This window comes from Heterocephalus glaber, unplaced genomic scaffold (genome assembly GCF_053883595.1).
Source record: "Heterocephalus glaber isolate CG9 unplaced genomic scaffold, H.glaber_assembly_v1.0 deba00001428, whole genome shotgun sequence".
NCBI lineage: Eukaryota > Metazoa > Chordata > Mammalia > Rodentia > Bathyergidae > Heterocephalus > Heterocephalus glaber.
Window position 1 is genome coordinate 28,009,637 of NW_028258293.1, and position 24,249 is coordinate 28,033,885.

At 49.9% G+C, this 24,249-nt stretch overlaps 1 protein-coding gene and 1 pseudogene across 6 annotated transcripts in view; one reads left to right on the forward strand and one right to left on the reverse strand.

Annotated features, from left to right (window-relative positions):
- P2ry6 (pyrimidinergic receptor P2Y6) overlaps positions 1–24,249 on the forward strand; it is a 39,624-nt gene that overhangs the window by 8,666 nt on the left and 6,709 nt on the right. For 2 of the 6 annotated variants that reach the window (XM_087211925.1, XM_087211926.1), the window contains exons 2-3: positions 11,266–11,373; positions 24,024–24,112. In XM_087211925.1, the coding sequence (XP_087068051.1) occupies positions 24,069–24,112 (44 nt within the window). In that variant the 5' untranslated portion in view covers positions 11,266–11,373; positions 24,024–24,068. Of the gene's footprint in view, positions 1–1,406; positions 3,007–11,265; positions 11,374–15,780; positions 21,375–24,023; positions 24,113–24,249 lie in introns of those variants that run through there. The other 4 variants (XM_087211924.1, XM_004863270.4, XM_087211927.1 and 1 more) reach the window with 4 other exon arrangements.
- LOC101719461 (large ribosomal subunit protein uL23 pseudogene) lies at positions 13,981–14,384 on the reverse strand (annotated as a pseudogene).

Below are 24,249 nucleotides of genomic sequence, written 5' to 3' on the forward strand. Positions count from 1 at the left end.
GAGAGCTAAGGCTCAGAGAGAGGCCCCAGCCTCCCCTATCTGAGGACTGTCAAACCTGCTGCCAGCAAGCCCGAATCAGTGTCAACTCCCTGTGGAGTCTGATCTAAATCCCAGGCATTGAGAGTCAGGCATCTTCTTTCACACATTTGGCTCCAGGGAGCAACAAAGGGCCAGTGGGCAGTCCCATGGGTACCTGGGATGCACACAGGAAGATTCCTGTAGGGTTTGTCACAGGTCACAGAGACCCTTCACACCTCTTGCCCAGTGTGGGCAGGAATAGCTCCACCTATAGCTAGGGAAACCATGGTTCAGGAAGGGTGAGACTCATCCAGGGAGGGGCCAGTGCAGAATGGAAAACTCAGCCAGGGCCAGGAGGGGAACTGAGGCTGAGCCAGCAGTGGTTGCCCAGGGTCTCGGGAGGTGAGGCTCTACAGTCCACCTGGCTGTTTTGTCATGATCATCATCCCACAGGACATGGGTGTAACCTATAAAGCACTTACTTACTGTCACAGAGGCTGTGGGGCTCCTGCTGGCTGAGGGCAAGAGAGTGGCTTGCAGGGGTCACTGCCCACAGGGAATTAAGAGGCTGAGGCCAGCGGAACTTTGACTTTGGGCACCTGTGACCACCCTTTGCCAAGAGGAGCCCACACCCAGGGCCAAGCGGGGAGTGCCTACTTAATCCTCTAAGCCTTCCTTTTCTTCTTATGTAATCACTTTTGTTCTGTGGAAGTCGAGAGTCCGTGGTGCCCACAAACCCCGCAACCCCCTCCTAGCTTCTGGGCCAAAGTAGGATTGTGGTAAGGATCACCCGCCTGGGAAAACATAGGCTGTGGACAGGGGTTTGCAGGGTTCGCAGGAGAGGGCACGTGTGTGCAGCATGTGCACAGATGCCCGCGCATGCAAATATGCAAGGGAACATACCTGACACATCTGTACACCCAAACATGTGACATAGGCATCCTCCAGGACAGGCCCGTGTGTGGCTGACAAGCCCCATACAGAGATGTGAACCCCCACACTCACTCCTGAGGGGGTGGCTGGGTGACCTCAGTTACCTCAGGCCCACGCCAGCCCCTTCCAGGGTTCCCACTTTGTCTCTTTCCATCTTCCCTCCTCATCTTCTCACCACAAGGGCAGAGTAGGGCCCTTCTGTCAGGTTGGACACAGGATGGCTTTGACCTTTCTGAAGACTTTCCACTTAGTTCCCAGCAAGGGTCAGGGTCTGCTCTAGGGAACCCCCTCCCCACCACAGGGCCCCAAATGCAAATGTATAACAAATCCTGTCTTGTGGATACGGTTTATAGTTTGCACACTGCCTTTTGCCATGTCGTGTCTTATTTATTCTTCATGATAGCCCTGAGAGGCAGGTGTCTTCATTTCTTCCATTTAACAGATGAGGGAATTGAGGGCCAGAGAGAGAGAGATGTGAGGTCACATAGCAAGTTGAGGTGCAGTTGACCAGAACCCTCCCAAGCTTGGGCTGAGGAAAAGCACTTTCAGCCTCCTAGGCTCTAGAGTACAAGAATTCTGGGTTCAGACCCCCAGAGGATGGGTAGGCTGGGACTACCAAGTGGGTTTTATGTGGGGACATTTCACACTCCTACCTCACTGCCCAGCACTCTGCTTTGAGGCTCAACCTTTAATCAACCTTTATGCATGTGGCAGGGGAAAGGACACCTCTGCTTTGCTATGTGACCCAGGCAAGCCCCAGCCCCTCTCTGGCCCTAGCACACTTTTCAATGAGATATTGGGCTGAGTTAGGGGATGTTAGTTAGGCTCCTCTCTGAGCCTGTAGAGGGCTTCCCCAGGGCACAGAATGGAAGTAACGCTCAGGATGCTCTCCACCAAAGCAGGGCCTGGCATAGAATAGGAACTCAAGGCCTGGGGCAGGGTCTCCTTCAGGATGGGTGGCCTTCTCTGAAGAGATATGGGAGAGGGGACCCAGCAAGTCCAGGTGGGGCCTGTCCCATGGTCTGAGGTTCAGCCCTCCGTCCCTTATCTTCCATTGTGCTTCTATATAGCTCTTATTGCTACCCAATCTGCTATTAACTTGTGAACTAAGATAAATTCATCTCCCCTGCTCAAATGCAGGTGGCTCAAGGGTAGGGACTTTGTTTAATGCCCTCATGTACCCTGAACACTTCCTGAAGAGAACAGGTGCCAGTGAGGAGAAAGAGAGAGAGAGAGAATAATCTTAAAGATAGGAAGGGCTGGCCCAGGCCCATCATGGACCAGAGGCCGAGCCACCCTGGCTGCCTCTCTTCATCTGGCTCAAAGGTGGACTGGATCTGGGGAAGGGAATGGTCACCTGGGCTCAGTCTTTGCCCAAAATTATTCTCATCCTGAAGATTTATCCTCTGCCCCTGCGTGTGTGTGTGTGTGTGTGTGTGTGTGTGTGTATCTGGACCTATGGTGTTGGAGCCACAGATAACAGGCCCTTAATCTCAAGGTCCCCACCCCTGTTGATGGAACTTCCTGGCACTGCTAAGAAGGCCAGGGTAATTGTTCTCTCTGGCAGGGATGAGCAGGAACAGGACTCTTTCCAGACTTCAAAGAGGCCAGGAGAAGGCTGGGGTGGGAAGGGGGAGAAAAACGGGCATCAAATGCATGTCTACTCTGTGCCAGGCCCTGGTCCCTAAAATTCTCTCCCTCCCTCCTCGCAGAAGCCTGTGGGGCCAAACTAATGGTATCCTGCTTTGGGTGAGCATGCTCAAGGCTGAGGTGACTTGCTTCCAGCTGGGCAGTGGCTGAGTCAGCCCTAGTGTTAAGCACTTGAGCAACAGGGTCCTCAGAGTCACATCTTGGCCCTGCTGCTTGCCAGCTCTGTGCTGCACCAAGTTACTTCCCCTCCTCGGATTCTCAGTTTCCTCATCTGCTGCTTCCCCAGATTTCAGTACTCACAAGGCAGCCTGTGGCACAGGACAGACTAGCAGCGGGGGCTACTCTAGGAGTTGAGATTCTCTGCAGTAGTCATGGACCAAAAATGGAGCACTCACTGACCCCAGGGTAAGTTTTCCAGGCCAGTCCCTGGACATGCACCCTCCTCTGGGAGCTTCCTAGTGTATGTCACATGTCCACCTGCAGCCACAGGGCTCCTGGCAGGTGTGGGGGCTTTCTCCCTTCCTCCACCTGCTTGCACCTAGAGCCTGCAGGCTGCACATCATGGAAGAGTAAGGCAGATAGGACAGGGGAGGGGGGTGACATGGGGACTAGGCTGTGCCTCAGTAAGGAATGGAATAGGGGGACGAGATTTGGAGCCACATAGGTCTAGATTTGAGTCCTGAATGACACAGGACCCTTCCTCTGTGGGTCTCAATTTCTTACTGTGAGAAGTGGGGAGTAGCAATTGTCCTCTGCTAAGTATTTTGGAAACTGTTAAGTGTAGTGTGCTGGTGAGGGGGAGGCTTGATGATTTGTAGGAAAGATGATTTGACCAAAAGGAAGTCTGCATAGGAGGCCCCTGGGAAGCCTCTTCCTTCTGCCCTGAGTCCAGGTATGACTTGTTAAAGGGGAGAGAAGCAGGGGGAATGAGTATATTCTGGGGAGTGGAGTTATACCTTTTCTGGAGTAGCCTGGCATGGTGGCACATGCCTGTAATTCCCAGCACTCTGGGAGGCTGAGACAGGAAGATTGCAAGTTTGAGCCCAACTTGGGCTCAAACTTCAGTAAAACCCTGTTTCAAAATAAAATATTTTCAAAAAGGGCTGGGGATGTAGCTCAGTGCAAAGGGCCTGCGTTCAATACCGCAGTACAAAAAAATCAAACTCAAAAACCTTTATCTGGAGTTTCTGTGCCCATTCAATTCTGCTGACCCCAGCATAGGACAAGTAGGCCACACAGTGTGCATTCACCTGGCCTCTTGAACAGATGTGGGATTCACATGTCTTAGCAGCTTCAAATAGCTCCTAAGCCAACCAGGGCCAGTCTCTTCTCTCCTTCATAGCAAGTGAGATGAAGAATGAGAAGACTCTTTGCACAAAGTGCTGTGCCTTTGAGATGCATCTACATGTGTGTGCAAGACCTTCCAGTGCAGCTTGTGAGCATGTGTGCAACGCTTTCTTGGTTGGGGGTGATTCTCCTCTAAAATTCTAACCTTTTTTTTTTTTTTTTTTGCATTTTCTCACCATTCACTATTTGCTTACCAGAAAGGGAGGGGGACCTGGTCCAGAAACCTACCAACTGTCTTTGAGCCTGCACCCTTGCCTTATCCTGTGGCTGTGCCTGGAGACGCCCCCTCCTGGCTCTTCTGTGCAGCTCACCTGCCATCGCTTTTCCCTCAGAGGATTTGTGCTGGCTGCTGTCACATCTTTGTCCCACTGACTCTTCTTAACATGCCAGTGTTCTCTAGAGATGCTATTATTGTTCCCATTTTACAGACAAGGAAATGAAGGCTCAGTGAGGGTAAATGGCTTTCTGGGAACATAGAGTACTCAGCCAACTAGCAGCAATGCTAGGGTTTCAACTCCTAATTCACTTCAGAAACAATATTCTTCACTGTTGTGGCCTACCCAGTGGGCATGTGCTGCCTGGTTGACTAAATGGAAAAATAACTGAAAGAGTAGATAAATAAATCCTTCATTCAATGTTCAGTTGAAAGAGAAGGTTAGCAATGGCTGTATTTATTATTTATTGAGCACCTATGATATACCAACTGTTTTACATAAGGGTAAATGCAGGCATGATGATTGTTATCCCCATTCCACAGTAGAGGAAGGTCAGGCTCAGAGAAGATAAAGCATTAATCTGTCTAAGTGGGAGCTTGGATTACATTTGTCAGACTCCAGACCCCAAACTCTGAGCTGGGGTTTCCTGGTTCCCCCCAGGAGGGGTGAGTTGAGTCACTAGAGCCTGGTGACAAGTGCCTACTCCAGCTGAGGGCCTGGGGCCAGTCAAGAGAGCACACCACCCATCTCTCCTGCCCTGGGGTCATTTCCCTATTTGCCTCCAAGTGGGTTTCTATTTCAGTCTTGGTAGGGATCTGGTGGCTCAGGCTCTGGCTCTTCCGCCCTGGTGTTTGGACTGTCTAGTTAGGGTCAATGCCCTGGCCCACTCGCATGGAGAGGTCCCCTACTCCCCCTGCCCAGGATAACCTGTACTTACCAGCTCTATGGGAGGGCAAGGCCTGTGCAAGATGCATTGTTGGTCTGTGGAGAACCCAGGGTGGGTGGCTGGCCTTGTTCTAGACTCCAAGAGCCCAGGAGCTGAAAGCCAGGTCCCCTCAGGAACACATGGGCTGGAGACTGAGGTCTAGAAGCAAGAAATCCACAGTAGCTGAGACAGAGCCTGGTATCTGGACTCCAGGAGAAGCACCTGTTTTCATGCCTGGGACAGCATGAGGCTGTTCTGTGGCACCAGAGGCACATCTCAGTTCAGACTGAGGGAAGACATCATCTCTGTCATGACAGAGGAATGGGAAGCCATCAGTCAGATCAGCCCACAGTTCTGGAGTGCCTTGTGCTTTCTAGGGTAGTGTGGCTTGCAAGGAAATCAGGCTTTCAAATCAGAGCTGGGTGTGAATCCAGGCACCAGCATTTGCTGGTTGTGTGAACTCAGACAGGTTATTGAACCTCTTGGAATCTCAGTTTTCCCATCTATAAATGGAAAAATAGAACCTACCTGGCCAGCTCATGGAGTGGATAAAATAAGATCATGCATATAACATTACTTGTAAATTCTTAGGAAGTCTTAATTCACTTCCCTCTGCACCATACAGAGCCTTTCGTCTGAGGCAAGAGAAATTCCCTTAGGCGGCAGCTAATCTGATGATTGAGGCAAGACCAGTAAGGTGTTGGAACCTGCTCTGCAGATTCGCCAGTCTTTGACATTGTGGTACACAGACTCAGGTCCCATGCCCTCCCCTTGGTCCTCATCACACTTCTCAGGTGGCCACACCTCCATACCTAGGGAGAGATGAGGCACAGAGAGGCTAACATTTAGAAGTGAAATACCTCTGTTGTAAAAAAAGTTACAAGTAAGGTAAATAATAGATGAAAAATGAAGCAGCCCCCAGCCCAGGTTTCCTGACCAAGCTGGAAATTTCCCCTTCTGATCCCTGGATTCACTGGTAAAATTTATTGAAGACCTGCTTTGTCCAAGGTCCATCTCAGGGCTTTTGGTATGGGTTGAATCTTTTTTTTTTTCTTTCCATTACCAGGGTTTGGACTCAGGACCTTGCACTTGCGAGGCAGGTGGAGCATCACTGAGCTACATCCCTGGCCCTCTCAAGGCTTTTTTATAGATTTGTCTAAGTTAATTCTGTAGCTCACATTTAGTAAGTGGGGAAACTGAAGCTCAGAATGTTAAATAACTTGCTCAAGGTCACACAGCTAATAGAAACAGCAGGAGGATTAAAACCCAGGACTATCTGTCCCTGAAACACATACTCTCCCATTTCAAAAGGTTCCACAAAAGATACCAGGAATCAGAGAAGAAATGCATACAATAAAATGGAAAAAAAATATGACTGACTGCACAAAAAAGAGGCAATTAGGGAAATGTAAGTCAAAAGCACAGTATACTACTTCATACCTACTAGGATGGCTGTAATGAAAAAGATAAACAATAAAAAGTGTTGGAGAGGATGTAGAGAAATTAGAACTTTCATACACTGCTAGTGAGAATGTAAAATTGGAATGCAATTAGGCAGTTCCTCAAAAAGTTAAACATAGAGTTATCATATGATCCAGTAGTTCTGCTTCTAGGTGTCTATCCAAGAAAACCAAATACATACATCCACACAAAAACTCGTACACAAATGTTCACAGCAACATTATTCATAATAGTAAAAAAGCAGAAAACCTAAATGTCCCACAACTGATTAACAAACAAAATATAGCATATCCATAAAATTGAATGTTAATTCAGCTATGAAAACGAACTTCCAATCTATGCTACAAAATGAATGAACCTTGAAGACACTATGCTACATAAAATAAGCCACACTCAAAAAGGCACATGTTGTATGATTTCATTTTGCATGAAATGTCTAGGGTAAGCATATTCATAAATACAAAAAGGAGATCAGTGGTTCTGAGGTGGTGGAAGGAAGAGAGAGGAAAGGAGAGTAACCACTAATGGGAATTAGGTTTCTTTTGTGATTAATGAAAATACTCTGAAATTAATTAGTGATGATAGGTACAAAATCTTGTGAATATACTAAAAGCTACTGAATTGTAGACTTTGAAAGGTTGAGTTTTATGTTAAATGAGTTATTGTATGGCTTTTGTTTAGATGTCCCCAAAAACCTTCATGAGGTCATAGTTGGGGCTTTTACAGAGCTGGCTGGATCTAGATTGTGTGATGTTGGAATTGATTCATGGTGCAATGCTAGGATCAAGGACACTAGGATTAAGGGTGTGAGTGCTACCTGCCCTAAGTAGATAAGATATAAGGGATAGAAAGAGCTGTGGTCATCTCTTGCTTGCTTTGCTACCTTCTGCGCACCATGAACTGTTTCTCCTCTGCAATGCCTGTCTGCCGTCCTATCCTGCCTTGGAGCCAGCCAGTTATGGACTGAAACCTCTACAACTTGCAAGCTAAATAAACCTTTCCTCCTTTAACTTTGGGTGTCAGATATTTTATCTCAGCCCCGAGAAAAAGCAACTAAGGTCCTTAATTTTCTTAAGAACCAGGAGCAGGGATATAGAAGTTACGTAGAAGACAAAGGTGGAAGCCGGGCATGGTGACACATGCCTGTAATCTTGGCACTCGGGAGAAGTGCTGTGAGTTCGAGGCTAGCCTGGGCTACATAGTGAGTTCAAGGCCAGCTATGAACACCGTAGCAAGACCTGGTCTCAAAAAAGCAAAAGTAAACAAAGCAAAAAAAAAAAAAAGCTAACGTTGATCCTAAGGTAAGTGAGCAGAAACTTGACTGAGTTTCCTAGCAGCTGAAATGAAAAGAGAGAAGCAGCCTCCAAGAAGAGGAAAGTGTCATTGCCCCTCCTCCCAGCCCCTAGCAACCACTGCTCTACTTACCGTCTCTATGAATTTGTTTATTATGAATTTGTTTCTTCATATAAGTGGAATCATACAATATTTGTCCTTTTGCATCTGGCTTATTTCACTTGGTATAATATTTTCAAGATTCACCTATAATGTAGCAGGTTATCAGAATTCCATTTCTTTTTTAAGGATGAATAATAACATTGAGTGGGAGGGGTAGGGGAGAGGAAAGAAGGGAATGGAATTACTATGAGAAAATGAAAACAAAGTCTTTGTAAATAGAGAGGAGTTGAAGGGAAGGCAGGGGAATGGGGAAAAATAAAATTAACAATAAATAGTAACATATTATATGTTTATTCCACATTTTACTTATCCATTTATCTGTCGATGGATATTTGGTTTTTTTCTATTGTTTGACCATTGTTATTATGTGACCACTGGTGTATAAATATTTGTTTGAGTCCCTGCTTTCAGTTCTTTTGGTTGGAAATCTAGGAATAGAATTGCTGAATCAGATGATAATTTTGTTTGTTTGTTTGTTTGGTTGGTTGGGTTTTTTTTTTAATTGCCTTTCTGTTTTTAACAGAGACTGTATTATTTTGCATTCATATCAGTAATGCAAAGTGTTCTAATTTCTCCATCTCCTCACCAACATTTGCTATATCCTGTTTTGTGGGTTTGGGGTTTTTTAATTAATAGGCATCCTAATGGGTGTGAAGTGGTATTTCCTGGTCTTAATTTGTATTTTCCTAATGTTTAGTGAGCGGATGTTGAGCATCTTTTCATTTTCTTATGGGTCATTAGTGGGTCTTCTTTGGGGAATTGTCTATTCAAATCCATTGCTGATTTTTTAACTGGGTTATTTTTTTGTTGTTGTGAGTTGTTGTTGGAACTCTTGGTGTACTATGGATATTAATTAATTCCTTCTGAGACACATGATTTTAAAATATCTACTCCCATCCTTTTCACTCTGTTAATAATGTCCTTTGATGCACAAAAGTTTTAAATTTTGACACAATCTATTTTGTTATTATTGTTGCCTGTGCTTTTGATGTCAAGGCTGTTTTGGTCATGTCAAATGCAACTAGCTTGGGCTAGAAAAAGTATGTTAGTTCATATAAATAAAAAGTCCAAGGTCAACCTAGATCTGACATGACTAGATCTAGCAGTTAAAGGATTTCATCAGCATTCTTTCATTTTGTAGCCTTTCTCCTGACTTTCTGCAGGATTCCTACATTCTTACTTAAATTCTTTCTAGAAGTACCAATCTCCATGGACCTCACAGTTACCTAGGAAAAAGAAGAGAAAACCTTTCATGCTTGTCCACTCTAATTGGTTGCCCCTGAATCAATCACGGGCAAGGGTCTGTATGAATACTCTGATTGGTCAGTTCTGGGTCAGGAGACCTCCTGGAATGAACAAGATTACCACTGAATGGAGCAGAGGCTTCAGATAGGAAGAGATGATCCACAGGCAAACATTCTTCCCCAGAAAGAATCTGGGGGTTTCGTGGGCAGGGAGGTTCAGAAAGTTCTGCTTAAAAGGATACCCTTCACCTTAGGCTTCCTGTCCCAGCCCTGCAGCTTATGAGCAGAGAGAGACTTTATGAAAGCCTGTAACTGGTGGGAGGGTGAGCCTAGGGCAGGCTGGATGTAGAGGGGCTGGATTTCCCTGCCACCTGACATCCTCCCTGCCCCAGCCCTGCTGTGTTTTGGGGAATAAGAATACAGACTATAGGTTCATAGCACTGTAGTCATGCCTTCTACCTGTGCCATCTTGAGCTAACCTTCCTGTGCCTTGGTTTCCCCATTCTAAGATAAGATGGAGACCAAAAAAATCAGCCTTGCATCACAGGGTCCTTGTGACTTGAATGGGGTAATGCTCACTTGGCATACAGTAGGTGTTCAATCATTGTCTCATCATTATTAGTAGTTTGGGCCTCTTTTCCAACTATAGTTGCTAGTACACTGGCAGCCCCAGCTCTGGCTCACCACCCTCAAGGGCCTCACCCAGCCTCTGTCCTCACTGTTCACTCTTCTGAAACACCCTTTGCCTCTTTATGTGCTTGCTCATTTCATTGCCACCCCCTCAGGGAGTCCTCCCTGCTTGCAGAACCACCTCTCCCAAACTAGGTCCCATAGGGTCAGGCACTGAAGTCTGCCTCAAGTTCTGAGTCTTCAGGGACGTGTCCCATGTCCACCCTGAGCTCCTGAGGGCAGGATCTGGATGGGTTTTCAGGAGAAGTCTGCAGCTGTAGCTGTGGGAATGAGGCGGGCCAGGGATGGAAACAGCACCAGCCAGGGAGCAAAGGAACACAGCTGGTTGCGTGCAAGAGGCAGGGCTGGGAACAGAGAAGTCAGCCAGCTGGCAGGTTGGCCTTCATCTTCAGGCCAGAGGGGCTGAGAAGGGAAGTAGGGTGGTCAGATTCTTGCTGAGCAAGGGTCCCTGTGGTTCCAGAAAGGGGGTGGACTGACAGATTCGAGTGGCATATAGCCAGGCATGGTGGCACACACCTGTAATTCTAGTGCTCGGGAGGCTAACGCAGGAGGATCACCGCGAGCTTGAGGCCAGCCTGGGCTCCATAATGAGTTCAAGGCTAGCCTGAACTACTTGGAAAGACTTTGACTCAAAAAAAAAAGTGACACACAAATAGGTTGTGGTGATTGATGTCAAATGGGGCCTTGGTTTCCCTCCCAGGCAAAGGCAATGAATGAGCAGGCCTGCCCCCATTAGCCTTTCTATGGGGAGACTGGAAGAGAACAGGCACCTGGCCTGGGCATTTTCAACAGCTAATAGCAGTATTGCCCATGTCATCACCTGCGCTCATCCTATTTGTGCTCTCAACCTACCTCCATCCCAGGGTACTGTCCAAATCAGGTCCAAGACCAGACACTTAGGGCTGCAAGACTGCAAGTTCCAAGGACAGAACTCGATTTCTGCACCCTGGGAGAGCTAGGGGTGAGGACCGGGGCACAGACTCAGTGAGCTGTGCTGATATGTCTGGCTCCCTCAGGCAGGGTAGGCCTGGTTCTTCCACCTAAGAAGACCAGATTCACAGTGCTCTGGAGCAGATGGCACACAGTTCCTTCCTGTTTTGTCCTCCTCAGTCATGGGATGCCGAAACCCAAGCTGGCATACAAGGGAAGTGACCATTAAGGACAGTGCTGGGCACCAAACACTGGTGCCACTGGAGCTCCACCCTTCAGCAGTGTGTGTCCTCAGGATTCATAATCCAGCTGTCCTGCCACCCACATCAGTGCCCAGGTGGCTGCACTATCTCAGGGCCTAATGCCTCTCTTCTCTTGGACTCTGTTTCTTCTGCAGAAAAACAGAAGAAGTAGGAACGAGTGAAGAAGAGGAGAGGACTCCCCAAGCTCTAAGGCTCCCTCCCTAGTTGGGGCAGGAAAGGCCCGCCTGGCCCTGGTGGACACAGTGAGTCATCTGTCTGGGCTCCTCCAAGTCCCTGGCTCCCTAAGCCATGCTCTTACTTCCCCAGGAGAGGAAAGCTGGGGGAAATGGGCTTTGGGATGGGATATGTGTTCCTGCAGGACTATAGCAACCTATTGCCTGCTCTGGGCCTCTGCTTTCCATCTGTGACCTGAGGGCTGGGCTAGGGCATCTTTGACCCACCCCTACCACTATTTTTCTAGCACACTGGCTATCAAGGCCTGTGAATGGGTATGTTGAGGAAGGGTAGGAGACTGCTGTGAGCCTGGCATTCAAGGCCCCCAGTTTAGCCCTACCCCTAACTAGCTCCCAGCGCCTCCCTGTCCATGCCCAGGATCCCACTTTATGTCCTATTTTCTCTGACCTAGACTCTAGGCACAATCAATTCATGCTCCATGAAACAGCCCAATGGACTTCCTAAATCCCAAACTTGATTCTGCCTCTGCCCTGGCTTAGAAACAATCAAGAGCTCTCCTCATCTAATACCCAAAATGCAAAGGCCAGATGAGTAGCTGGCATTTTGAGGCCTGTGGGGACCTGGCTCTGATAACCTCTCAGCCTCTCCTCCAGCCAGGCTCCCCCAGCACCTGCAAACACCAACACTGCAGATTCCCCAGACCCTCCTACCTCCAGTGGGTCTCAGCCTAGAGCACCTTCCCTTTCCTTGTCCACACCCCACCAAGGAACCATCTCCTCCAGAGAGCTCTCCTTGATACCCCAGGCAGCATAGGGGCCCCCTTTGTCTGACCAGAGACTTTGACCTCCATCTTCATCTGTCTTTCCCACCAGCTGAGTGTCCTTCAAAGACAGAGCCCAGAGCCCAGAGAAATCCTTGCACATTGCAAGAATCCCTGCAAATGAACATCAGATGAATGGATGAATGGACAGATAAATGAATGAGTAAAGGTGGCAGTGGAGACCATTTCTCATGACTTTAGCTGTTCTGTGATAAAAGTATGAGGAATACTAGGAGGTCCACTGAGTGCAGGCTTACTGTCAGATATTGGGCTCATCCAGTCCATTATTTCACTTGAACCTCCAATAGCGCTGCGATTGTTCATAATATTTTATAACTAGAGACTCTGAGACTCAGAGAGAGATAAAGTCACTTCTCATAAGCTGCAGAGCCAGGACAGGACCAGGTCTGTTGGGTGCCATGCTTTGCAGAAGAAGCAGTGATGGGTGGCAGAGAGGTACAAATTCCAGGACAGGTCTTTAATCCAATTGCATGGGCTGGAACTTAAAGATCCCTGGGTGTTCCAGGTGTGAATCCTCACATTTTGAATCCTCAGGAGCAGGACAGGGTCAACTCTACTCTTCCCCCGTCACCTGCTCCATTATCAGCCTTTCTTATTGTGTGATAGAGACCACTGATGTTTTCTCAAACCATTCTCATGAGTTATGCAAAAATACAATGGGTGATCAGAAACTACAGTGAATGTTTACATTTTAGAAATTTATCACAATACAAGACACATTGCCATTAATCCCCCTCAAAATACACCCCCTTACTTTGAACACAATCAGCCTAGCATTCTTGCCACTTTCTGAAGCAGTTCTTAAAGTCCTTTCCTAAATGTCTTGACAAGGTGTGATAAAAAATATGATGAATGTTGTTGCCAAGTGCAACCTAACAGAAAGGCAGACTCCTAAAAACATTACGGTGTGTCCTCCCTCATCTACCTTGTTCACTGGATCTGGCACTATGCAACTTCTGGCTCTTCCCCAAAGTTAAAATGACTATGGAAGAAGCACAAGGTCCTGAGTTTGATCCCTGGTACCAAAAAAAATGACTATGGAAGGTAAATATTTGAATCAATACAGGATATCAAGGCAGCCACAATAGTGCAACTAAAGACACTCACAAAAGGGGACTTCTAGGGCCCCTTCCAGGCAGAGTCCAGGGCCTTTCCTGGAAGCCCCAGAGATGCTCCCCTCCCCCAGCCCTGCACCGGTCTCAAGTAGTGCTCAGGATACCAAGCTCCCAGTCGCTTGCCCGTTCCCCCACACCATGACCTAGTATGTCAAGTCACCTAGGAGGTTTCCTTGTGAGCTGAGATAGTATCTTGCCCCTGGTCTCACTCGCTATCCTCACCTAGAAGACAGGATGCCCACTACTCTTCCCTGACCTGGACTCCCTGCTCAGAAGCTCCCTGCTCTGCTCTGGTCTTAACCACTTGACCTAGAGGTGTGAGGTGTGCAGAGAGGAAGTAGAAGCTCTCTGGAACTCTGAGTTAGAGGGAGGAAGAGGAGAGCTGGGAAAGCACATGGTTTCAAATAAGAACTTTTGCTGAGAGGGGAGAGGTGGAGGAGGGGAGAGTAAGCTGGGAGAAGGAACCAGCAGCACTGGTACTGAGGAAAGGAGAGGAGGAGGAGGAAGAGGAGGAGGAGGAGTGGCCTGGGGCTCTGGAGGGCTGGGGGTAGGGTGTGGAGAAAAGGAGCAGCTGGGTTCAGTAGGGGACAGGAAGTTGAGGGCAGTCCTTTTTTTTTAATGGTAAAAATAAAATGTGTATTTAGAATTAGCCAGCTGTACTCAGTTTAGATGATCCCAATTTTGTTGGCAACATCCAAAGCATAGTAATCAGGAGCCAGTCAAACATATGCCTTCTCTCCATCAGACCTGATTAGGCTATTGACCTCGGCCACATCAGTGTCACAGAGCTTCTTCACAGGTTGTTTGATCTGGTGCTTGTTGGCCTTGACATTCACAATGAACACAAGCGTGTTGTTGTCCTCTATCTTCGTGGCTGACTCCGTGTTAAGGGGAACTTAATGATGGCATAATGGTCAAGCTTGTTTCTCCTGGGGGGGCTTTTCCGAGGGTATTTGGGAACTGCATGTCATAGTGTCTCAGGACGGCGGAAGGTGGGTGACATGTGGATCTTCTTTTTGTGGCTGTGGATGCCTTTCAGCACTGCCTTCTTGGCCTTTAAAGCTTTTGCTTTGGCTTTAGCTTTGGGAGGGGCAGGAGCTTCCTTCTTCGCTTTCAGTGCCATCTTGGTAAAGGTCTCCCAGCAAGGGCAATCCTTCTGAAAGGGCTCTCTGCTCAGAAGGGGAAGTTGAGGCCTGTTGGGCTTGAGGGTATAGAGCTCACAAGAAAAATAAAGCCAAGGCTTATAATTAGAAGAGAGGTGAGGGAAGACAGCCCAGGACCCTCAAAGGGTTGGGGGGCCAGCCAAAGAAGGCAGCGACTTGGTCTGTGGGGCCACGGGTACAGCTGAGTCATGTCCTCCAGACACACAGCAAGGACAGAGCAGTCTGGTGGCACCATGCACAGGACTGTGAACAGAGCAGCTGGGTCCCCAGGAGTCTCATGCCCTTGGCTGGCTGTCCAGGCAGGCTGGCAAAGAAGGCAGAGAGGCCAGGGAACTGCTGAGCCAGAGGCAGCCTCAGAGGCCTGGGGCAGAGTGACTGTGCAGGCTGGAAGACTTGGCAATTTCAGCAGGGAAGGACAGACAGAGAAGTGAGGGGCCCAAGGAAGCACTTGAACAAGGTAGGAGGGAGAGGAGGCAGCCCAGCTCTGCCAGGCCACTGCCTATTTATCTCATTCAGCTGGGATTGTTTATAGCCCAAATCTTATACACAGCCAGATAGAGGCAGCCCCAAGAGTGTTTTAAGAGCCTTTGGGCCCCACACATTCCATCTCTATCTGATCCCCAATAACATATAGCGTGAGTACAAACTGCCACTTGCTATATAAATAGCATTGAGCCAAGTCCCCTATGACCTGGCCAGGTTTCAGCCCTGGATATTCATTCACTCATTCATTCACTTAACATATATTACTGGGCACCTCTATGAGCCAGGTACTGTCCTAGACACTACAGATGCATTGATGAGAAAAACAAGAAAAGCTCTGCCTGGCAAAGTTTATGCTCAGGCAGTGGGAGAGACACAGTAAGAAAAACAAAACAAATAGAATAGTTGTTAAAAGACGATACATACTAAGAAAAAAACATAGCAGAGATAGAAAGTAGGAACCCTGAGTGTGCATGTGTGGGGTGGGAGACTGCAGCTTTGACAGAGACGAGCAGAGAAGGCTCCACAGAGAAAGTGTGAGCCACCACACATCCACAGCAGGAGCCACTTGTCACCCTCTAACATGCCACAGTGCACACTGAACCTAAAGCTGGCTCTGGCTTTGATCCCTTCCTCCCAGGCCACAAAACCCCCTCCCACAAAACCCTGTTCCTCTCACAATGGGCTGGCCACAAATGAGGCCCCAGTCCCACATGGCTGACCTCTGAGGGTGAGGATTGGGGGTTTGGTGGGAGGCATCTCTAGCAAGTTAGCAAGCTTTGGGGTCCCCTGTTTCCTCCTTTTGAAAAGGTAAGAGATCATGTCTTCTTCGAAGGTCCCAGGCAGTGAATAAGACAAGCGGGGGGGGGGGGGGGCAAAGGGTCTTATCTCAGGTTGAGAAACAGATGTAGCCTCCTGACCTTGTGCTAGGCATTTGAGCTTCACTGCTATATTTCCATGGGCTGGGACAGGAGTGCTGGAGTGACTGGGGGGGATGAAGACCAACCAATGAATGGTCTTGGAATGGTCTCTACCAAGCTCTGTGGCCCCAAAAGTAGGCCAGGCTGTGTGAGGGAAGAAATGACTAGGAGCAGATCTCAGGGCTCAGTGTGCTGAAGAAAATCTCCCAGTAGGCTCTCTCAAGATGAAATGCAGCAGCCTGGGAGAGAAGTCCCAGGAAGTACACAAGCAGGGCTAGATGGGCCCTATCAGAGAGGCTCCTGGGGGCCTCCTTCTCTTAGAGAAGAGTAGGAACAGCTCTGAGTCAGATGATCTCAAGACCTCTCTGGCCTTAAGGGTGTGGGATTCAGACACGTGGTCCGGGTCCAGAGGGATGTTGTGTGTCCACCAGGTGGACTCTCAGGCCAGTCAGAGCAGGAGCCAAGGCAGGGAACTGCATTTCATAGTAGGGGAGGGTCTCTCTGAAGTTCCCTCCACACCCAAACCTTAGCCTTTCGGGTTGTGGGCAGCGCCTTGTGCCTTTCAGGCCTCAGTGTCTGTGAAATGGCCAGGATCATAACCCACAAGAAAAACTCAGGCAGTGCTGGTGATCTGCTCTTCCTGATGTCAGGGCTGGGGGACCTGGGCAGGTGCTTCTGCTGTAGGTTTTTCCTTCTTTCCTCCGATAAATATTCTCTGTCATCAGTCAAGACAAAGATCTTTCTAAAAAAAATTTATTGAAGCAAGCAGCACCAAGGACAGAGCCCACCTTTACAGACTGGATTCTTCCTCCAACATTTCCCAGTGCTTCTTGGCTGGGAACTGGAATCTGTGGTGATCTCTGAGGCCCTAAAGGCAAAGTCCACCCTGCCCTAGTTCCTAACAAAGTTGAAGAAGGAAGGGAGGCTGTGTGACATCGATCCATTTCCTATCCTGTCTCAGGCCACTGTTCCCGAGAAACAGGATGTCAAGATGTATTCCCCCTGCTTTGGCAAGTGCCTAATCTCTCTGGCTTCAGTTTTCCCACAGGGAAATGTCACCCCTCTTCCCAAGCACAGACCATTATTCTTCAGCTCTGCAGCTTGGCTCACCAGTGACTCACTCAGCAAGTCTCCAGCCTTCTCTAGCCTGTTTCCTCCTGTGTACAGGGGAACACTATACCCCATCACACAGGCTGTTTAAGAACAAATGAGACCCTGGCTCAAAAGCACGTAGTTCAGGTGCCTGGTACTTTCTCAGTAGCCAAGAAAGTAGCAGACAGTACCTTAGAAAAATGAGGCTCAGAGAAGTGAAGTGACCTCCCCAGGTCACACGGCAAGTGGGTAATGAATCTAAGACTGCAACCCAGGTTTCCAGCTTCCTATTTGTCCTGCCCAGGAGCTATAGAGATGACACAGTGGTTACTCTAGAAACCTCATGGGAAATGAACTGGTTAGGGGGCCTTCTTGGCTGCCCCATGGGAACTGATTCCTACCCAGCAGCCCCTCTGTCCTTGTGCCCTCTGCTGGCAGCCATCAGATACGTGGCCACCTCCAGCTTCCCATTCAGGGACATCTGGGTTCTGGGACCAAAGCTGTTAGCCCAGGGCTGAGGAAAGAGGAATGGGAGACACGGGATACAGATCTACAGTCTGGATTTCAAGTAACAAGAAGGGAATTCATCAGCTCATAATAAGTCCAGTAGAAGGTCAAGCTTCAGGTATAGATGAAACCAAGTGCTCCACAGTGTTCTCGGGAAAGTGTGTCCCCATCTCTTCCCTCTGCACCCCTTGTTTTAATGCTGGATGGTGTCTTCCCTGGTGGTATCTGGAATACCTAGGATAGACCTGGCACATAGTTCAACTGGCTGCAGCAGCCTTAGCCTCGTCTCTTACCAGCTTTGCAAACCCAGTGGAAAACCTGTCTTATTCCACACTATCCAACAAAAGCCTCAGAATTGATTCCCAGGTACCTGGTAAAGGCAGCTCACCTCACCCCAAGGCAGCCACAGGGCCTGAAGAACCCACTCCTCTCTCCTTGGCAGGCCAACCCTTCCCAGAGCCTCAGGACTCCAAGGCAAAGGAGGGGATCCCCCAAAGGAAGGATAGGAGGCGGGGCCGCCATCAGGAGAGGGAGTCTGGGAAGTGTGTGGGAAGAAGCTGCAGAGAAACAGAACAATGACTGCTTGCAGTGAGGCACCACCCTGGATCCTGGCCACTGCTTCCCGATAAGGTCTGGAGCCCGGTCTGGGAGGATGGGTGGCTCCCAGAGGCACCAGCGAGGAGCAGGCTCCTTCTCAGAGGCGAATCTGAGTGGCCTCCTCCCCAGGGTGACAAAGGACCAGGCAAGCCTGGGGTCCAGGCAGGGAACAGGGCCTCCCACTCTAGCTCTACTGGGCAGAGGTGCTTTGGCCCGGGGAGACTGGAAAGCGGGGTCCTAGGGGCTCCCCCTCAGCTCATCCACAGTTCCTCCCTGGTCTCTGCTCTCTGCTCTCTCCCACAGCACCTCAGCCCTGTGCCCACCAGTTCCCTTTGGTCCCCAACCTCTTCAGTCACATTCCCCAGACAGAATTCTAACTAACTCTGCCTCATCTCAGTTTCCTGTCTGCAAGATGGAGACAGTATGTGCGAAGAAGAGACAAGATGCAACATGGAAGACTTTTTGCTAATGCTTGGCACGTCATCAGTGCTCAGTAAAGCAGAGAGAGGAGAGAGAGAGAGAGAGAGAGAGAGAGAGAGAGAGAGAGATCCTGGGAGCACACTAGCAGTCTACTGTTGCCTGGCATGTACCAGGGGCTCCAGAGATGCAAATTCCCTCTTTGCTTGTCCCAAAGAGAAACCAAAAGAAGAGCCCCAACCCCAAAGTCCCCCAAAGTTGCTGCTTCCCCTTCTTTGTACTCAAAATGGAGGTTTCAGTTCCAGCTTTGATTCCTGTTGAGCAGGAGGAGAAGAGGAAGTGGGAAAAGAGAAGAGAAAGCAGATTCTTTGCCCTCCTGGTCCCCTCCTGCTTGGTTGCCTGCTTCTGCAGCCAACCTGATACCACAGGTGGGCCAGAACTCCAGGTGAAGACTCTGCTCCTGCCCACTGTCCTCTAGGTGCCAGGAAGGCACTGGCATCAGAAACCTGGCCTCAGGCTGGCCCAAGGTGGGCTCCAGTCAGAGGGCACGCAGGGCCAGGGCTGGGAGGATGGTGGTACCATAGCTAACTTTGTTTACCTGACTCAGAAAGTGTAGGTGGCTGGCCCTGGGTCACACAAGTTGTGGTGGATCCCAGCCTGTCTGACTCCTCAGCGAAGGAAGCTGGGTCTTAACCCCTGTCATCCTGTGTCCTTATTGTTCAGCTCATAGACCAGGGGCCCAGAAAGGGGACTCCCGGGCTTGGCTTCCCAGCAGGCAGACAAGCCAAGGTTGGGAAGCCTCTCACCAGGTCCAGCTGTGTCTGGCCCAACTGTGAGGCAGTGACTAAGGCTTCCAGCTCCTGCCTCCGGCTGACAGGCACCCTCATCCGCTCCAGACATCAAGACCTTGTCGAGGGCAGGCTGCAGGGTCATCTAAAGGGCAACCTGAGACTATGGTATCTGAAGAGCCCAAAGAGCTTCAATTCTGTCCTTTCTTCCTTGTGTCTAAACTCATTCCTTCTGCTGTAAAGCTGACCTCACAGTTGTCACCTGAGCTGAGGGAAGGAAATGGGCAGAGGTTGTCCCCTCAGAAGGGTTGTCCCCTTCACCTCAGAGGTGAAGGCTTTGGTGTTCTTGCTGATGATGAACCTGGAGTGGAGGTTACGATTCTCCAGGGCCTCTACCTCAAAGGGACAGGGTTCAGTTCTGGCCTTAGCACCGCAGCCTATGTTCCCCTGGCTCCTGTGAGCCTCGTGGGCCAGGGTGAGACTCTGAGTACAGGGCTGAAGCTTGTCTGGGAGGGGAACTGAGGAGAAAGGCTGAGGAGTAGTCAAAGAAACTGAGGCTGGGAAGCCAGTCCTGGGACACCTCCCAGAGAGGCGGCCCTATTGTGAACCAACAGCTGCCCACTGGCACCACCTCATGGCCACAGGTCCTCAGTGCAGGGAGGACTCCAGTTCCAGTGGCAGCAAGTGAAACCATTCAGATGTCTAACCCAGATCCACCTGTGGGCTGACACCCCCAGGAAGCCTTCAGAGCTGCTCCCATTCCTGGGATAGACAGTGACCTACTCTGGTGGCGGTGGCCATCCTGGAGACCAACAAAGGCCTGGCTGCCAGGCAGGAGGGCACCTTGCCCACTTTGCCCTCCAGGGCCCTAGTGCAGCTCAAATCAGGCAAGGGAGGCCCGTGCCCTCACCGGGCACAAGCAAACTCCTGGGATAGACCTGAGGAAACAATAGGTGCTCAATTTGTACACAACTAACTGACCAGGGATTTACCAGCAGTTCAAACTGAACTTTCTCAGTTTGGTCCAAGCCTTAGGATCCTGCCTCTAAAATGGGTTTGGGTTGAGATCAGTGCTCTGATTGCTCCTGGGTTCCAGGAGAGTCCTTGCTCCCTGTGGCCATCATCCCCTCACCATGCTGGCACCCAGTGTGACCACATTCTACCAAAATGGCTCAGAGGGAACCTGGGCCTCTATCTCCTGGTTTCATGTTCTTTCCCTGCACCACCCCCTCCCCACCTGGTTGACTCAAAAGCAAATCCTCCCTCCACTGAGTCACTCTTCTTCAATGCTGTCTCCACCCTGGAGCCAGCCTCTTGGGGACAGTGAGGAGACACCTCTCTCCCTCTGATCGTCCTAACAGCTCCAACACCTGATTTCGTGGTGAGGAGGGGTCAGGGAGGACTTGGCGCAGGCAGGAAGAATGTCACTCAGGTGAAGTCTCGAGAACACCCCCTACACATTCCTCATGAGCTCTGGCCCTGCCCTGGGGAAGGGGCAGTGGTTGCTAACTAGGAAATGTGGAAGGGGTCGATGACATACAGTAGGTGCTCAATAAATATGGAGAAAAGGAATAAGGAGAACAGGAGAAGGGGCCTATGTAGTGAGAACCCAAGTGGATTGCCACATAAAGAGATGGGGAGAAGGATGTACTGGTAGATGAGCTATGGAATGAAGGAAGGAAGGAAGGGAGTTGAGTGACTGGGAAAATGAACAGGGGCTCTGGATGTTATCCTCACATGACTGATGAGCAGACAGAGAGGGCTGAGGAGAAAGAAAACGGCTGGGGCTGCGGGGCTGGCCTTTGACCTCCTCTGGTCCTCCCTGCTCCTTCATTCCTGCCTTTCCATTGCCTGGGTGGAGATGAGGTTCCAGGAAAGACGCCCTTTCTCTGCCTTTTCTCCGCCTCCTCATTCCTCTAGGCCCAGTTTCCGCCAGACTGAGGTGTTGGGGGTGGCAGGGAGGAGGGGGCCCCTGCAGAGACTATTTCAGTCAGAGACAGCTCTGCCAGGAAACAGAGGAAACTGTCTGCCTGTCCATGACTGGAGTGTTGCCTGAGGGCAGGAGCATGGGGAGCCTCGGTCCTGGCTTCCCTTTACCCTAACACACTTGGGCCCACCGACCTGCTGCAGGGACAGGAGGCTGCATGTGAGTGTCTCTGCATCTCGGGGCCAGTATGGGGTGGGGTGGAGTAGGTGGCTGGACACAAGGAGCTGTGACTGGACAGCAGGCTGGGTCCAGCACTGACCTAAAAGAGCCCAAAGAGTTTGAGGCCCTGGCTCCCAGCTAGGGGATCAGAAAAGGAAGAAAGATGGGGTCAGGAGCTTGGTGGACACACAAGGTCTGACAATGGAGATGATGCTGAATGGCACTGTGTGAAGGGAGCAGCAGCAATGGGGAGGCTGGAGAGGGCATCTTCATCTCTGGCTGCTAGCTCCATGTGGCCACCTTGGTGTCTTGGAAGCAGTATGATGAGAGAGAAAAGGCAACAGCGCAGGCAGAGTGGAGTGGACCTGGCATCCTTGCGATGAGGCTGGAGGGCTGGGCAGGGGCCTTGAACATCAGGAACAGGGCTTGGGCATTTCTCCAAAGGCAGAGAACAGGGGGAAGGATGTGGTCAGAGCCACTGAGCCTCCTGAGAGCCTGGTGTCTGAGCTGGTTCAGGACTTAGGGCCCAAGAGTAGGTGATGGATGTGAGAGTGGCCAGCTGATGCTCAGGGGTGGGGCCAAGCAAGCCCTCCCTAGGGCAGCCCCTGCCAGGAGCTACGATAACAACTCAGACTCCAGGGTCCTCAGAAGGCACAGGGGATGGGGAGCCAGCCTGGTGTCATGGCCCAGTCCTGAGGTGTGCCCAGTGGATAGGCAGGCAACTCAAGGATCCCCTCCTGCAGCCCCTGCCTCCTTCCAATGGCCAGGGGAGGGCTTCCCGGAAGGACCAGGCTTGCCAGGGAGCAGGAGAGGCAGAAAACAGAGGCCTCCCAAAGGAAGGTTTAGGGACACTGCACCCTTCCACCCACACCAGTCTCCTCTCAGACCCTGCCTACCCCACCTCCCTCCCTACCTGGTGTTTCCTCACACCTTTCTCTACCCTTGCAATCTTCCTCTGAAAAGTCCCTTGCATCCTGTGGCTCACACTGGCCTCCCCTTGGCCTGACATGCATGTGTGTACCTGTAACCAGCACCTACATCTACAGGCTGCCCTGTGGCCTCAGGTGTCCAGCAGGCAGCAAGGAGATGTCTGGTGGAAATGGGAATGAACACGGTGAATGAAAGTACAGCCTGAGCGAATGAATGTGGAGGTGCACGAGTGACCTTCCTCCTGCCTGCTCCCATCTTGGCACCCCAGATACACTGCAGGGGCCCCTGGACCTCTCCCCTGCTCCCGCCATAACCAGCCACCTCATCTCAGCTGGACACACAGTGTCCTTGCATCAGGCTGGAAGTACATCAGGAATCTTTGATAACTAAAGGCAATGTGAGGTGTGGGGTGCAGACAGAGACTCCAAACCTTATCATTTTGCCCAGAATTTGGATAAAATAATTTCATTAAAATAAAATTTTAGATTGGAAAGAACATTTTTTTCCTCTAATATAACTTTTTTAAAAATTCTATAGCCTTACTTAGCAGTTATATACACAGTTAAGAACAGCTAACACTTGGCCTTGTGGCTGGCACTGTCTTCACAACAGCCTTATAACAGGCACTATAGTAACCCATTTTACAGACAGGGAAACTGAGGTACAGGGGTAGTGATATACCCAAGGCCACACAGCTCACATGTGGCAGGACTGGACATATGGATCCACATCTATATACTTGGCCTCAACCCTTTTCTACCCTTTGAGTGCATTTTCACAATTTTTCTGGGCCTCAGTTTTTCCCATCTGTAAAATAGGGAGAGAGTAGGATTGGAATCATTATCCCCTTTGTCCTAGAGGTCCACTGGGTTGACACTAAATTCTAGGTATCACTGATATGGAAATGCCCCTATCCAGGAGTATTTAGAAGATTCAGGAGTCAGACTTAAGGCATTTTACTGTTGGATCCCCTAAAACTCAGCCTGGGTTAATGAGAGGTGGGGCAGGTATCAGATGTAATGGCATGGTATTACTTGAGCACCTACTGAAGGTCAGGCCTGTGACACATTTTACTGTTGAGGACACAGGCAGAAAAGCAGTTGACATGGCCTGGGCTGCTCAGCATGGCAGTGGGGCAGCCAGTATTGGACCCAGGGCTGCCTAGCTCTGAAGCTGCCCTTGTAAGCTCTACATCTGTGTCTGTGGGCTACACTAAGCTGCCCTCTGAATCAGGTGATTGGGTTCTGGTCCTGACTCTGCTTCTAACTCACTAAGATCTGGCAGTCCTGGCACCTCACTGTAGATTTCCATCTCTGTAAAGCTGTGGGACCTGGCGTGTGGTGCATGCCTGAAACCCTAGCACTTGGGAGGCTGAGGCAGAAGGATTGCCATGAGTTTGAGGCCAGCCTGGGCTACACAGTCAGACCCTGTCTCAAATAAACAACATAAAGCTGGGGATTTAGCTCAGTGGTTTCGCCACCTGCTGCGCAAGCGCAAGGACCCGAGTTTGATTCCTGGTACCAAAAGGAAAAAACAACAACATAAAGCTGTGGGCTTTGTCCCTCCCTTTTGCCCTTTGAGACGCTATTTTCACTATGGCCACCAGGGGGCACCGTGGAGGAGCATGGCCCTGCTACACTGCTGTGGTAGCTTCTGGTCACTTGGAAACAGGTCCTGGGGAACTATCAAGTCACCTCCCCTCCTTGTCCTTTTTTACAGATAACAAGGCTGTGGCCAGAAAAAGAACCATGGCTTTGGAAGGTGATGTTCAGGCTGCTGAAGTGGGAGCTGCCTTCAGTGAGCTCATGGTGTGTGGACCATTTATATGGGCTGAGGTACCAGGAATCCCTTGGCCCTGCACCCGAGGCCTGGCTGTGAGACACAGAGAAGCACCAAATTTACTACTTTTTCTCAGGAGGTCCTCAGTCTATGAAAGACAGGCAGA